This window comes from Vigna radiata, unplaced genomic scaffold (assembly GCF_000741045.1).
Source record: "Vigna radiata var. radiata cultivar VC1973A unplaced genomic scaffold, Vradiata_ver6 scaffold_95, whole genome shotgun sequence".
In the NCBI taxonomy this organism is placed as follows: Eukaryota; Viridiplantae; Streptophyta; class Magnoliopsida; order Fabales; family Fabaceae; genus Vigna; species Vigna radiata.
In genome coordinates this window covers 77956-92546 of record NW_014543114.1, presented here as the reverse complement: position 1 = coordinate 92546, position 14591 = coordinate 77956, and the positions used below count along the sequence as shown (strand labels likewise).

General features: G+C 36.5%; 1 protein-coding gene across 1 annotated transcript; it reads left to right on the top strand.

The window, feature by feature from the left end:
- The first annotated feature begins 8931 nt into the window (after positions 1 to 8931).
- On the top strand, positions 8932 to 11016 carry LOC106753023. Its single transcript, XM_014634805.1, has 5 exons — positions 8932 to 9325; positions 9377 to 9744; positions 9863 to 10049; positions 10151 to 10338; positions 10402 to 11016. Exons 1-5 carry the CDS (start codon positions 8932 to 8934, stop codon positions 11014 to 11016), a joined length of 1752 nt encoding a protein of 583 aa, XP_014490291.1.
- The last annotated feature ends 3575 nt before the right edge of the window (positions 11017 to 14591 follow it).

Genomic DNA, 14591 nt, shown 5'->3' with positions numbered 1-14591 from the left:
CCGGGCGGTGCGTCGACTCTTCAAATCTTCATTTTTCTGCTCTTTTCTTGAGTCAACGACCTGTATCTTTAACTCCATTCTTAACTTTCTCAAAATAGCTACAAAATAATGCAAAACAAGCATAAAAGTGCTAAAAACAACTTTTGACTCTCTACAGACTCATTTATTGAGTTTTGCTTGATTCTAGGCTCATTCCAAGTAGTAAAGGGCGTAATTTGGTCCAAATTAACATCTGAAAATAACTGTTTTTCAACCTTCATCATCCAGCAAGTGTACCGAATCGTATCAAGTAATAATAAGTGGTAATACCAAGTATTGTTTCCCTAGAGACTCATAGGCCTGGACTTTCATGTGATTTCTTGATTATTTAAGACTTGAATAACAAAAATTAGGGTTTTATAATGCAAAAACGAAAATTAAATATGCATGCAAAGGATTTGATCAATTGACCAAAAGATAACGCAGGTGAATGATGTATGAATGAATTATGTTGATGGGCTTTATGATTTCATCCTAATCCACTCTCATATATGTAAGAATTCGAATTTTTCATTAATGTCAAAGCCACTTTCTAATTTACCCTAATCCCAATATCTTGGTGAAAAGAGACTACTCCTAGTTACTAGTTTACTATGTCTAGTCTCCCTAGCAATTGATCATGCATTACATAATTCGCACAGAAGCTTAAGGCAATCGGTCCTCCTATCCCTATGTCTAGGTAATATTGCTACCGAGAGAATTCACTCATGTTTAGATGTTAACACTCTGGCAAGTGTACCAGATCGTATCAAGTAATAATAAAACAGAAGTCTGAGTTTCGTTTCCCAAAGGACTCTTAGGCCTAAACGTTCGTGTGATGTTTTGAAATCATAAGACTGGAATAAACGACAATTTGAGTTTTAAATGCAAAACGGAAAATAAACATGCATGTGAGAATTGATCAATCGGCAGTTGAACAATATGGATGAATGATGTTGTTGGGGTTTATGGTTTCATCCTAATCCACTCTCAAATACCTACTATTCTTAGTAAATTCGAATTTGTTATCAATGTTCATGCCACTTTCTAAAATCCCTTACTATCAATATCTTGATAACTAGAGTCTACTCCTAATTACTAGTTTACTATGTCTAGTCTCCCTAACAATTATTCATGCATTACGTAATTCGCACATAAACTTAAGGCAATTGATCCTCCTATTCTTATGTCTAAGTAATATTGCTATCAAGAGAATTCCCTCATGTCTAGACCTAACTATATGTGTCCATATAGAAAGAATAAAAGATTATGCTATTGAATAATGTCTTAAACAAAGCATGCAAATATAATGGAGGAAAAACTCAAACAATTGATAAACAAAGCATATGAATAAAGTAAGAATTTCAATATAAGAGAGTTTCAAATAGGATTACATCGTTCCCCAACAACAAAAGGGTTTAGTTCACCATAGTCATGGTGAATCTAGATGAATTGAATGAAAATTATAGAAAAGATAACCCTAGAATTGATAAATTGGAGCTTCCGCATCCAAAATTTGCCTCCAAGGTGAGATGAATGTGTTTCTGCGTCCTTTCTGCCAAAAGATAGCTTCTTCGATTCGTGCAAATGTATTTATAACTCAGAAAAATATCAGAAATTTAGCCTAGGCCCACTAGTACACCGCCCGTCGGTGGCTTCATGATAACTGTCTAAAAACTGTTATTTTTATACTTAAATTTGATATCAAATCACACCCTTTATGGCTTAGAATGAGCTTATAATCATGCAAAACACTTAGTTTAGTCATAAGAGAGTCAAAAGAGGTTTTTAGAGATATTATGCTTGTTTTACATTACTTTTGTAGGATTTGATGAGAATTGGAAGATGGAAGTGAAGAAGGGAGGACTTAGACTCAAGAAAGGATGAGAAAAGAAGCAAAAGATGAGTAAGGTCCACCGCTCAACGCCAATTCCAGCGTTGAGTGCCAGCTTCGAGGAGGCAGCCACTGTTTCTCGCTTGAGCAACAATGCTGAGCGTTCTACGATTCTGAGGGCAGCGCCGAGCGCTAGTTTCCATCGTTGAGTGCCCTGCGATTATGAGGGCCATCGCTGAGCGGTAAACTGGGCGCTAAGCGCCTAAATGATGGGCTTGGGCCAAAATTCTGTTACTTTTCTATGTTATAAATAGCCCTAGTGCGACCCTTAGAGTAATCTTTTGGCAGAGGAAGACTCTAGAGCACTTTATACACTCCTTGAAGGCGGTTTCTTGGATGCTTAGGCTCCAATTTATCAAATCTAGGGTTTACTCTTTCATCTTTTCCATTAATTCCATCTAGTTTCACCATGTTGATGGTGAACTAATCCCTTTGTTGTTGGGGAACAATGTAAATCCTTTTGAAACTCTCTTGTATCAAACTTCTTATTATATTCACATGTTTTTTTTATCAATTGTTTGGGTTTTCTTTTCTGATGATAATGCTTACATCGTTTAACTCATTCGGTGTTATGATATTTGATTTTGTCGATACGGGAACGTACGGGAAAATCTAGAACTGATAAGAATTCTCTTGATAATGAAATACTGCCTAGGAATAGGAGTAGGACGATCAATTGCTTTAAGCTTCTATACTTTAATGCATTGGTAATTGCTAGGGAGACTTGTTAACACTCTAGCAAGTGTACCAGATCATATCAAGTAATAATAACATGGTAAGTCCAAGTATCGTTTTCCCAAGAGACTCATGGCATTAAACTGTTCTGCTTTTGTTTAACCAATCAAGACTATAACAATAATATTTTGGGGTTTTTGAATATTAAGTACGGAAAAATAAACATGAATGCAGTTTGATCAATTGAGGTTAAACACAAAAGTGGATGGATGATGTTGATAATATGAGATGGATTTGTTGCTAGGATTCAGATTTCACTTAACTACTCTCATATATGTACTTTTCTTATTAAATTCACTTTATTATCTAATTGCCATGCAAACTTTCTTAGTCTACCCTAAACCCAATCTCTTGGTGAAAAGTGCCTATTACTAATTACTGGCTTGCTATCTCTAGCCTCCCCTAGTAACTAGCAATGCATGATAAACGGAAGCAAAATACAATTGATCGTTCTACCCCTATCTCTAGGCGGTATTAGCATAATCAAGGAATTCCCCCCAGTTCATGACATTATTGTATGTCTCTGTATCAATAAAGACAAACAACATTTACCGAATGAGTTAAACGATAAAAGCATTAAGAATAGGTAAGGAACCCAACAATTGATAATATAAGCATATGCAAGCACATGAATAAAATAAGAATTTCAATATAAGAGAGTTTAGAGGTTACATCTTTCCCCAACAACAAATAAGGTTTAGTTCCCCATCGTCATGGAGAAACTAGGTGAATGCATTGAAAGAATGGAGATAGAAACCCTAAAGAGGAGAAAAAGGAGAGTTGTCACCATCTCCAAATCTACCCCCAAAGGGGTGAAATGTGTTTCTGTGTCTAAGCCATCAAAAGATACAAACCCTAAGATGTTCTGGCCTTTAAATAGGACATAAAAATAACAGAATACAGGTCCAAACCCAAACAAATCATAAAAAACGCACAAACTGGCCCAAAACTCGTTTTGTTGACTTTGTCTTCATTCTGGTTGACTTTTCAGCACTCTAGTTGACTGATTGACTTTTTTGGTTGACCAGTTGACTTTTCTACATTCTGGTTGACTTTTCTGCACTCCAACCATTTGATACTTCAACCATTCTTTCAATTCATTCTAAAAACCTACAAAATCAAGGAAATTTAATGATGAAATCATAAAAATATCCTCAACTCTTTTATTCACAAAACTAAAGAAAAATCATAATTCCAAGCAAGTTTTTAACTCAACAAGGGTGCATTTGATATCAAAATTAAGTATGAAAATAATGGTTTTTCAACTGTTATCACAACCCCAAACTTGAAACTTTGCTTGTCCTCAAGCAAACAAGATGAAACTTAGTCTTCCACAAATCATCACAATGGTTCAACACAATCAAAAGCTCTTTCTTTCAAGATAGGTAATCACTCAAATCAACTCATCAATAGAATTTAGTCATGATGTGCACATGCTTTGATTCAATTTACTCATCATGGTGTTAACACAATCACATAATCTTCCAACAGATGCTATTATCATGAATGATCAATTAGCTAAGCATAAATATAATCATGAATTCATGGAATTCTTCCTCACCAAGTAAAGTGTTTCACTCAAACACTCAAGTGTTTCACTTAAAGGTGTATAAAGGTCACTCTATCCCTCTACTATCCACATGTCACATAAAACAAAGTTGCCTTTCATTTGCCACAATCAAACATCATCACATACACATGTCATCACAAGGAATTTTCAAGGCTTATAATGTGGTTGGGCTAACAAGGAAAATTGGTTTTTCTAGATCACAAAACCCTTGAGTTAAGAGATTTATCTATACATTCATAGTTCAAGCACAAACTCTATTTTTTCCAATCTCACTCATTCCCAACTTTCCTTTTTCTTCACATTGAGCTTTTCTTTTCATGCTTTGCTTTTTCTATCTTTTTCATCTTTTCTCATGCATTTTCTTTTCAACACATAAGCTCAATGTATAACTTTTCTTTTCTTTTTCAATTCTCCCAATAACCCCAAACTTGAACTTTTAACAATACCACAAAAATATTTCTCAACCTAACTCAAGGCAAAGATTTTCAAAGCAAGGGTTCTCATCCTGTTTAAGGCTTAGGTTCAAAAAGGGTAGAACATAAGATGTTCTTTTTCATGTGGGACGATTTTTTTTTTGCTAGAAAAGGGCTTATAAAAAACGGCCTTGATCATATGACACATACATGCAATTCAATCAATCACAGAAACAGAGGCAAAATCATTCATGCTTTCAAGTAGATAGCAAATATATCAACAAATACTCTAGAGCTCAAAAACCTCACTCATAGGCTCAATCGTTATTCCAGATATTCTAGATAAACATCCTACTTAGCATCATAATCACAATCACAACATCATCATGCATCTGTTCACATAGCTTATGAACTACTATTTGTATAACAACATATAGTGCACATTCTCAACATCATCAATACAAAGCATCATCAAGCAATAACCATCATGCAAAAAATATCAATATCAAACCACTGCATCAGATATAGTGTCCAACCAAGTTCATCAATCCTACACTACTAAACAGAAACAAATAAATGCAAAAATGAAAGATAGAAAATCCTGTTCTAGTGCAGATAACATCCATAAGTAAATGCTATCTCATCTCCTTTTTCAAAATCGTCATCCTCAACATCTTCCTCCATAGATGGAGCTTCAGCTGCTCCAACTTTGATTCCTTCCTCTTGTTCCCACAGTCTTGATCCTCTTTCCTGATGAGGAGGATGACATCCCTTTCTAGCACCCATCAGTAGGTGTACCTTCCAGTATCCTATAGTAGATGTTATCCCAGTGGCATTCATTAGTAAATGCTTTCAGTGACATCCATCAATAGATGTCTAGCCATATATCATCCATCAGTAGATGCTAATCTTTCTTATCTTCATTGGCTTCCATAAGTAGATGCCAAATCACCTAACATCCATCAGTAGATGTTGTAGAAGCATTCATCAGTAGATGCTATCATCACTACCATCAGAAGCAACATTTAACCTAAAAAATAAAATAAAATAAAATAAATTCAGAAACTAGGTTAGAATCTGGGTTGCCTCCCAGCAAGCGCTTCTTTAACGTCATTAGCTTGACCCGGTAAAGCCCAAGCACCCATTAGTAGGTGTTGATATTTTATGTTGGTTTTCTTCCTTCCTTCATGACACCAACAAAATTTCGGAAATTTCCTTGTCACCAACTTTAAGAGCTCTTTTTGCTTTGATAGTTTTGACAACCCATAACCTATTCTTGAATTTCACTTTGTGTGCCAGGTTTGGGTTTGTCACTTTTCACATTAGGGTGTTGGTGAACCAATTCTCCTTCCTTATCTGCCTCCTGATGATCTTGTGCTCATGGTAGTGATGATAGCCCAAAATTAGAGCACAAAATTAGCCCAAAAAATAAAAAAAGTAAAAAATATAATTTTTTTTTTATTTTAATTTTCGTTTGTTTTAGAAAGATAAAGATAAAGATAAAAAGATAAAAATAAAATAGAAAGGAAAATAGATAGAAAGATAGAAGATGGAAAGATAAGGAGAAGAATAAGCAGAAAGATAGAAAGATGGAAAGATGAGGAGAAGAATGAGGAGAAGAATGAGGAGAAGAATGAGGAGAGGAATAAGGAGAAGAATAAGGAGAAGAATAAGGAAAATATATTATTTTATTTTATTTTATTTTCGTTTTTTTGTTAAAAAAACAAAAAGATAAAAACAGAAAAATAAAAACAGAAATATATATATATATATATATATATATATATATATATATATATTTGTTTTTTTTATATAAAGATAGAAAAATAAAAACAGAACGAAAAAACATAAAGATAGATAGAAAGAAAGATTGAAAGTCTAATCGGTTAAGAATCACACATAGAATAGTTATACCACGAGTCCCCGACAACGACGCCAAAAGCTTGTTAACACTCTGGCAAATGTACCAGATCGTATCAAGTAATAATAACATGGTAAGTCCAAGTATCGTTTTCCCAAGAGATTCATGGCACTAAACTGTTGTGATTTTGCTTAAGAAATCAAGACTATAAGAACAATATTTTGGGGTTTTTGAATATTAAGTACGGAAAAATAAACATGAATGCAATTTGATCAATTGATGTTAAACACAAAAGTGGATGGATGATGGTGATAATATGAGATGGATGTGTTGCTAGGGTTCAAATTTCACCCAACCACTCTCATATATGTACTTTTCTTATTAAATTTGCTTTATTATCTAATTGCCATGCATACTTTTTTAGTCTACCCTAAACCCAATCTCTTGGAGAAAAGAGCCTATTACTAATTACTGGCTTGCTATCTCTAGCCTCCCCTAGTAACTAGCAATGCATGATAAATGAAAGCAAAATACAATTGATCGTCCTACTAGGCGGTATTAGCATAATCAAGGAATTCCCCCCAATTCATGACATTACTCTACGTCTCTGTATCAATAGAGACAAACAACATTTATCGAATGAGTTAAACAATAAAAGCATTAAGCAAAGGTAAGGAACCCAACAATTGATAATATAAGCATATGCAAGCACATGAATAAAATAAGAATTTCAATATAAGAGAGTTTAGAGGTTACATCTTTCCCTAGCAACAAATAAGGTCTTGTTCCCCATCGTCATGGAGAAACTAGGTGAATGGAATGAAATAATGGAGATAGAAACCCTAAAGAGGAGAAAAAGGAGAGTTGTCACCATCTCCAAATCTACCCTCAAAGGGGTGAAAAGTGTGTTTCCGTGTCTAAGCAATCAAATGATACAAACCCTAAGATGTTCTGGACTTTAAATAGGACATAAATATAATAGAAAACAGGTCCAAGCCCAAACAGATCATAAAAAACACACAAATTGGCCCAAAACTCGTTTTGTTGACTTTTTCTGCATTCTGGTTGACTTTTCAGTACTATGGTTGACTGGTTGACTTTTCTGCATTCTGTTTGACTCTTCTACACTCCAACCATTTGATACTTCAACCTTTCTTTCAATTCATTCCGAAAACCTACAAAATCAAGCGAATTTAATGATAAAATCATAAAACATGTCCTCAACTCTTTTATTCACAAAACTAAAGAAAAATCATAATTCCAAGCAAGTTTCTAAGTTAATAAGGGTGCATTTGATATCAAAATTAAGTATGAAAATAATGGTTTTTCAACCGTTATCATGACTAGGAATGGTAAACTAGTAATTGGTAATAGGCTCTTTTCACCGAGGAATCAGGTTTAGAGTAATCTAGAAAGTTGCATGACATTGATAATAAAGCGAATTTAATAAGAATAGTATATATAAGAGGATGGATAAGGATGAAATTGTAAACCCCAACAACCCCATTCATACATATCTTTTATTTACGAATTGATTTAATTTGCATTTGCATGTTTATTTTAGATTTTGCATCCAAAACCCTAAATTCAATCTTTACTCAAGTCTTATGCAATCAATTTACATGAAAGATAAAGCCTAAGAGTCCCTTGGGAAACAATCTTGATACGATCTGGTACACTTGCTTGGGGGTTAACAAGTTTTTAGCGCCGTTGCCGGGGACTCGTGGTTTAACTTTTCAAGTAGTGTAAATTGATTAAATTTGACTTTGTATATATTTTGCTTTTAGTTTTTGTTTAATTTTTATTTTTTTTTATATAAAAGTGCTTTTAGGGTTGTTGTTTCTTGTGCATTCAGGAAGTAGTTCAAACCAGAAGCAAGAAAAGTCAACCTCTTCTAGAAGGCTTGAGTGATAGGAGGGGGAAGAAAGTTAGACGTCCGTTTAGAGAACTATTCCCTTCTCCTGAAAGGCTATTACAACCCTCACCGGAGGCATCCTCACCAAGGACAGAAGAAGAGATGGCAGAGCAAGTTCGTTCTAGACGCACACTTCTAGATGCGTCAAATGTTGTTGGACCGTTGCACTTTAACAGTATAGCCATGCCAAGGGACAACACAACTAACATGGTGCTAAATCCTACATTAATCCATCTGGTGCAGAGCAACCAATTTCATGGCTTATCAAATGAGAATCCATATGATCATTTGACAACGTTTAATGAAATTTGTAATACAGTAAAGATGATTGGAGTTTCAGATTACAGGATCAAACTCAGCTTGCTCCTTTTTTCACTAGGAGGCAACACTAAGCTGTGGTTAAATTCATTCCCACAAGGAAGCTTCACAACATAGGAGACTGTGGCGTCCAAATTTCTGAATAAGTATTTTTAGTAGTCAAAGATTAGTCAAGGAAAGTTGGAGATTTCTTCCTTCAGATAGGGGATGGAGGAAACCCTTGGACAGGCATGGGATAGGTTTAAAGGCTTGTTGAGAAAAACTCCTGTTCATGGGTTTGACAAAACAACTTTGGTGCTTGCATTCCTTGGAGGCCTTAGTACACAGTCTAAGATGATGTTAGACACTTCAGCTCGAGGTGACATAAAGAAAAAGACTGAGGACGAGGCTTATGATTTAATTGAAAGTATGGCAGTGAATGAGCAAGGGACTCATAATGAAAGGGGTGCAACAATTCCAAAGAGGGGAGTCCTACATTTGCCTGCTGATGATGCATTACTAGCTCAGTATCACCTTCTCACTCAGAAATTGAATAATTTGACAAAGATTCTCACTCAACTTCCAAAGAAGATCAGGAATGTGTCTCAGGCTCAACAACTTTGTGATTTCTGTGGTGGTTACCATATCAATGGTCAATGTGCGGTGTCGGAAGATATGCAAGAAGAGGCAAAGTATATGGGTAATCAGTTCCAATATAGGTGGGGAAATTTCAACCAAGGTAACTATAGCCAAGGTGGGAAGAACCATCCTAGTATCAGACAGGGTCAAAACAACCCATCTAGGCAAACAGGAGGCCTTTTCAACAATAAACCACAACAACAACCATCCTTGTTACAACAAATGGCCAGCTTGACAGAGAATGTGAGAGACCTTAATGATAAATTTGATAAATTTATGAAGGTTTATGATTCTCACTTTGCGTATCATCAAGCCAATTTCACAACTTTGGAGATGCAGATTGGTCAACTATCAAAAAGGGCGGAAACCACAGAAAAGAGCCAATTTAAGGCTAATACTGATGTTAACCCTAAAGAGGAATGCAAAACAGTGTTGAGCGGGAGCAAGAGAAGAGCAGAAAAAGAAATTATTTAGATTTAGGGCTAATACTGATGCAGATTTCACAACTTTGGGGATGCAGATTGGTCAACTATCAAAGAGGGTGGAAACCACAGAAAAGAACCAATTTAGGGCTAATACCGATGTTAAACCTAAAGAGGAATGCAAAGCAGTGGTGAGCAGGAGCAAGAGAAGAGCAGAAAAAGAAGTTATTGAGATTGAGAGTAGTGAGGAGGAGGAAGATGAAAAAGAAATCATTGAGCTAAGCAGTGAGGGAGAAGAAGAAGAAGAGGAAAAAAAAATGAGAGAAAAGAAAATCACCGTGAGCAATTTAGAGAGATTTTTAATTAGGTGATTATAGTCCCTTCAGTTAAAGCACTCCACCAGATTCCTGTTTACTCCAAGAGAATAAAGTACTATCTTGGAGAGGTGATAGATCTTGATGAAGAGGAAATTGAAGAACATGAAGCTTATACACGGCCTAAGAAAAGAAAGCATCCAACTAAAATCAAGGATCTAGGAAGTCTTACTCTTCCATGTGTTATAGGAGATGTGGATGTAGGAAGAGCTATGCTAGATTTTGGATATAGTATTAATATGATGCCTGGGTCTTATTTGAAGAAAATTGGAGGGCTAGTATTGAAACCATCTATTCTTTCTGTGATGGTAGCGGATGGATCTACTAAGTGGCCGATTGGTATGGTGGAGGATGTTATTGTTCGTGTGGAGCATCTTGAGTTCTTGGTTGATTTTATAGTCATGGATATGGACACGGAGGAAAGGATTCCAGTGATTCTAGGAAGGCCTTTCATGAAAACTGCCAAATTAGTGATGATTATCTATGACGGGAGGATTATGTTAAAGGACCAAGAAAATGTCTTAATGTATACTGGCTCTGAGGAGAATATAGCATGGAAAAAAATGAGAGCCAAATATAAAGCTTCAAGAAGAGATGATGCAGCTAGAGGAGATACAGGTACTAATGATGATTGTAATTTTTTGCAGGTACCTAAGGAGGAAGATATTGATAAAGGAATCCAACTTGACTTAAAAGAAGCAACACTCCAACCTGGTGCAAAGGTGAAATACAAGGAGAAGGAGTGGTTAGTGAAAGAGCTTAAAGAGAAAGGAGTGATGGAGATTGAAAGACCATACTCCAGATTAGTCAAAGAGGTGGATAAGAGGCAACTGATGAGTTGGTCGGATGAAGGCATCAATGTGGGTGAGAAGACATGAGTTTGTTGGGTGATATCCTAGTTGTTGTAAAACATTATTTTCATTATTTTATTATTTGGACATGTAATGTTTGGATTTTTGAACAAATTTTGGGTAGCATCTACTAAGGGATGCTAATTATTTATGAATCTACTGAAGGACACAGGTAAGTACACCTACTGAAAAGTGTTGAGAGGCACTTACTGATGAGTGCTAGAAAAGGTTTGGGTTAGGCTCGTGACGTTAAACAAGCGCTACCTGGGAGGCAACCCAGTTGATGGTTTTCTTATTTTTAACTCAGCTTTAGTTGCATTATAGGCTTTGACTCTTGCATAAGAGAGGGGAAGTGCATAAAATTGAAAAATAGAAAGTTGAAATCAGGTGTTACAGGTTCTAAAAAGTGAAGGCAAGCAAAAAAGGGGGAGAAGATTTTTAACGCCCACCGGTCAGCGCTCATTTGGTCGCTCAACGGTGGCGTCGCAGACTGCAACATGGGCATTTTAAAAGCTCAGCATTGGAGGCCCATTTGCACACTTTTAAGACCTCCATAGGGTGCGCCCAAGTGTTCTCTGTAGACCCTAGCACTTTGCTTTCACTTTCAAGAGCATTCGAAAGGTTTTCCTTCACTTTTCTAATCACCTACTCACCAAAATATTCATAGTTCTTCACTTTTCACCCATTCCATTGACAAAGTTTGGGGTTTTTGGTGAGAGCATTGCATTGGAGAAGCATCCATCCTCATTCACAAATTATTTGCAAGCATCTAAAGTATCTCCACTCAAGTAAGTCATGCAATTTCATTCTTAGGGTTTCTAGAATTGGAATTTGTTGAAGAACATGTGTAGATTAGGGCTTTTCCTTTCTATGCATGATTTGATGGAATAGAAACATTTTGCACCGATTAAATTGTATAATTTTGGTCTGTAACTGAGTAATTTATGACGGGTGGAGATTAGGGTCGAATTAAGCATGATATTGAGAATTTCCCGTCGCTACCGTTGAGCGGTCACCTAGCGTTGAGTGGTGGGCGACAGATTTTGTTGGCTTTGTTTTGTGATGATGCAGGGGGCGCTGAGGGGTCTTGTTTGGCCTTGAGCGCTGAACAGTGGTCGAATGGTGTATGTTTGATGGTTTGCTAACCCTTAATGGTGAATTTCCTTGGTCTTTTGAAATGTATTTGATGTAGGAATGACATCATCTTCAAGGAGAGTGAAGACCATGGAAAACAAGAGAAAAGAGCTAGAGAGGGCACAGAGATTTTATTCTTACAGGTTCCTCTTTAGGAAACATGAGGAGCACTTATTGATTGTGCAAGAGAGGAGATTGTTGATGGAGAGGAAGGTCAGTTGGATTCGAGACTTGGCTCCTCAATTTGGTGCATAACTTGAAAGCAGGAACTGGGAGAAGCTGGCTACATATCCTGTGCCAGCCAATATAGAGGTTGTGAAGGAGTTCTATACTAATGCCTTGTCTAGAGGAGTGCAAATGGAGAGGTATACTAGTTATGTTCGAGGGGAGATTATCAGGTTTGACCCTGAGACTATTAATAGCTTCTTGGGCACTGAGTGGGATGGTGAGTAGTGCTAGTATGCGCTGAACATAGGAGAGTTTTTAGACTATGAGGACATTGAGAGGGTTCTTTGTGTACCTGGAGGACACTTCCACAGGAACCTAAATGGAGTGCCCATCAACATCAAAAGGGCAGATCTGACACCCTTGGTAAAGTATTGGATGGCATTTACTCATGCCAATGTTCACCCGTGCTCCCATGTTTCTGATATTACTACTTACAGGATTATGTTCATCTACTGTATGTTGAGACAGATGGACTGGAATGTTGGTGAGGTCATCGCCAACGAGATTCAGAATTACGCTACTACTGTGATGGGATGTCACAACCCACATAAATTTAATGTGCAATTAGAAATGCAGTATAGCTAGGAAATGACTCCTAGGTCGTCTCTCAAGGACCAATTTTGCGGTTCAAGAATTAAGTCAGACACGAAGTGGAGGGGGGGGGGGTTTGTGAAAGGATTATGGTGAATGCGGATAAACAAATTCAAACACAGATATGCAAACAGAAATGTAAACACAGATCTAAAAACTATCATGACAGTTAAAGTAACAAGACCAAACATATTAGATAACATTAAAACAAAATAAAATACTAGACCCCAACAATGTGACAAACAACTATCCAATAAAGTTAAATTAAATTAAATGCAAAACTAAATTAGAGAAGCTAAAAAGCAACTAATCCTACTATGCAAATTAATTTAAGACAAGAAATAAACAAACACAATTTCCTACTAGCAATATATGTGACCAAATGCATCAACCAAATGAAATTAAAAGTGCAAATAGCCTAAGAAAGCCTCTTGGCCGTGACCTCCCTTACACCAATAAACAATTCCTTATGTTGTCTTTTTGTCCCATGTGCTTCATTCTCCAAGAAAATGCTTCCTTCTACCTTTTTACCATACAAAAACGTGCTTCTCTCTCTCCATCAATGCAAATTGCCGAACCCACACTCCTCACCATGTAGAAAACGTTATTCCAAAACCAAGATGCCAAATGAAAATGCCTTGAGTGCTTCTCCCAAGGTGCCACATGTGCATAGTCAAAGGGAATAAAAACAATCACAATACATTCTCTCCTCAATGCAATTCTCGGCAATTGCTAGCAAAGATGACACCAAAATTGAAAATATTCTTTCTATGGTAAATGTGCTTCATATTGTGCTTGTCCAAAAGAGGTAAAAATTAAATGTGTCACTTTACTCTCCTTACTACACCTATTCTTGGTTTTCCTCCACCAAACAAGCATCCAAAACCTTTCTCCACTTCTCTCCACCGAGAGCACACTCAAGAAACCCAAACTTTCAATTACAAAATGATTCAAGAGCAACAAACACAAAGTTCAACTTCTACAAACTAACCCAACACTCACTTTTCTTCAAACTTTTGATGAAAACAAAATCCAATCCCTAGATTCCCTTGCAAAACCGTCAAGCCATCATCAACAAACATTCCAACTCATAATTTACTTCCAACCATCAAAACAAAAGCACAAGAAGAAAATAGTTCAAACCCCAAACACCCATACACCAACTCAAGCTTTCTTCCCTACAAAACTCAACAAGAACTTCATTTTCATCATCCGACCAAGGAAACTAAAAGGAAACACGAAAATATGGTAGCAAAGGAGAAGAAAAACGGAAAACAAGCCTTCATTCAAACCAAGGAACCACCATGAAAAATTCAAGAACAACCCTTCAAGCTCATTCTCTCAACTTTCAAGAAGAAGTGAAGGGAAATGAGTATGGTTCTCACTTCCACCAAGCAAAGATAAACAAGATTCAAGCAAGAGAAGAAGAAAAAATACATCCTTGTTCATTCAAGAGTTGAAAACCGTGGCACACCCAAGCTCTCCATGAGAGTGTTCAAAACCTAAGCAAAATAAAGTGTAAAGTGTGCTTGCTTGTGCAAGGGTCGGCCTCCAATCTAAATTGCCGAGAGTTCCTCAAATGGTGGGGTCCACCTTCAAAAAGAAACCCTAACCTAAAGCCACATGTCCTACAAAAAATGGGCTTCTAC

Coding starts and splice junctions, on each gene's coding strand:
- LOC106753023 (XM_014634805.1), top strand. CDS start 8,932: ATGGAGGAAACCCTTGGACAGGCATGGGATAGGTTTAAAGGCTTGTTG. Junction 9,745..9,862: donor AATTTAAGGCTAATACTGAT/GTTAACCCTAAA, acceptor TTGGGGATGCAG/ATTGGTCAACTATCAAAGAG. Junction 10,050..10,150: donor AGAAATCATTGAGCTAAGCA/GTGAGGGAGAAG, acceptor TAGTCCCTTCAG/TTAAAGCACTCCACCAGATT.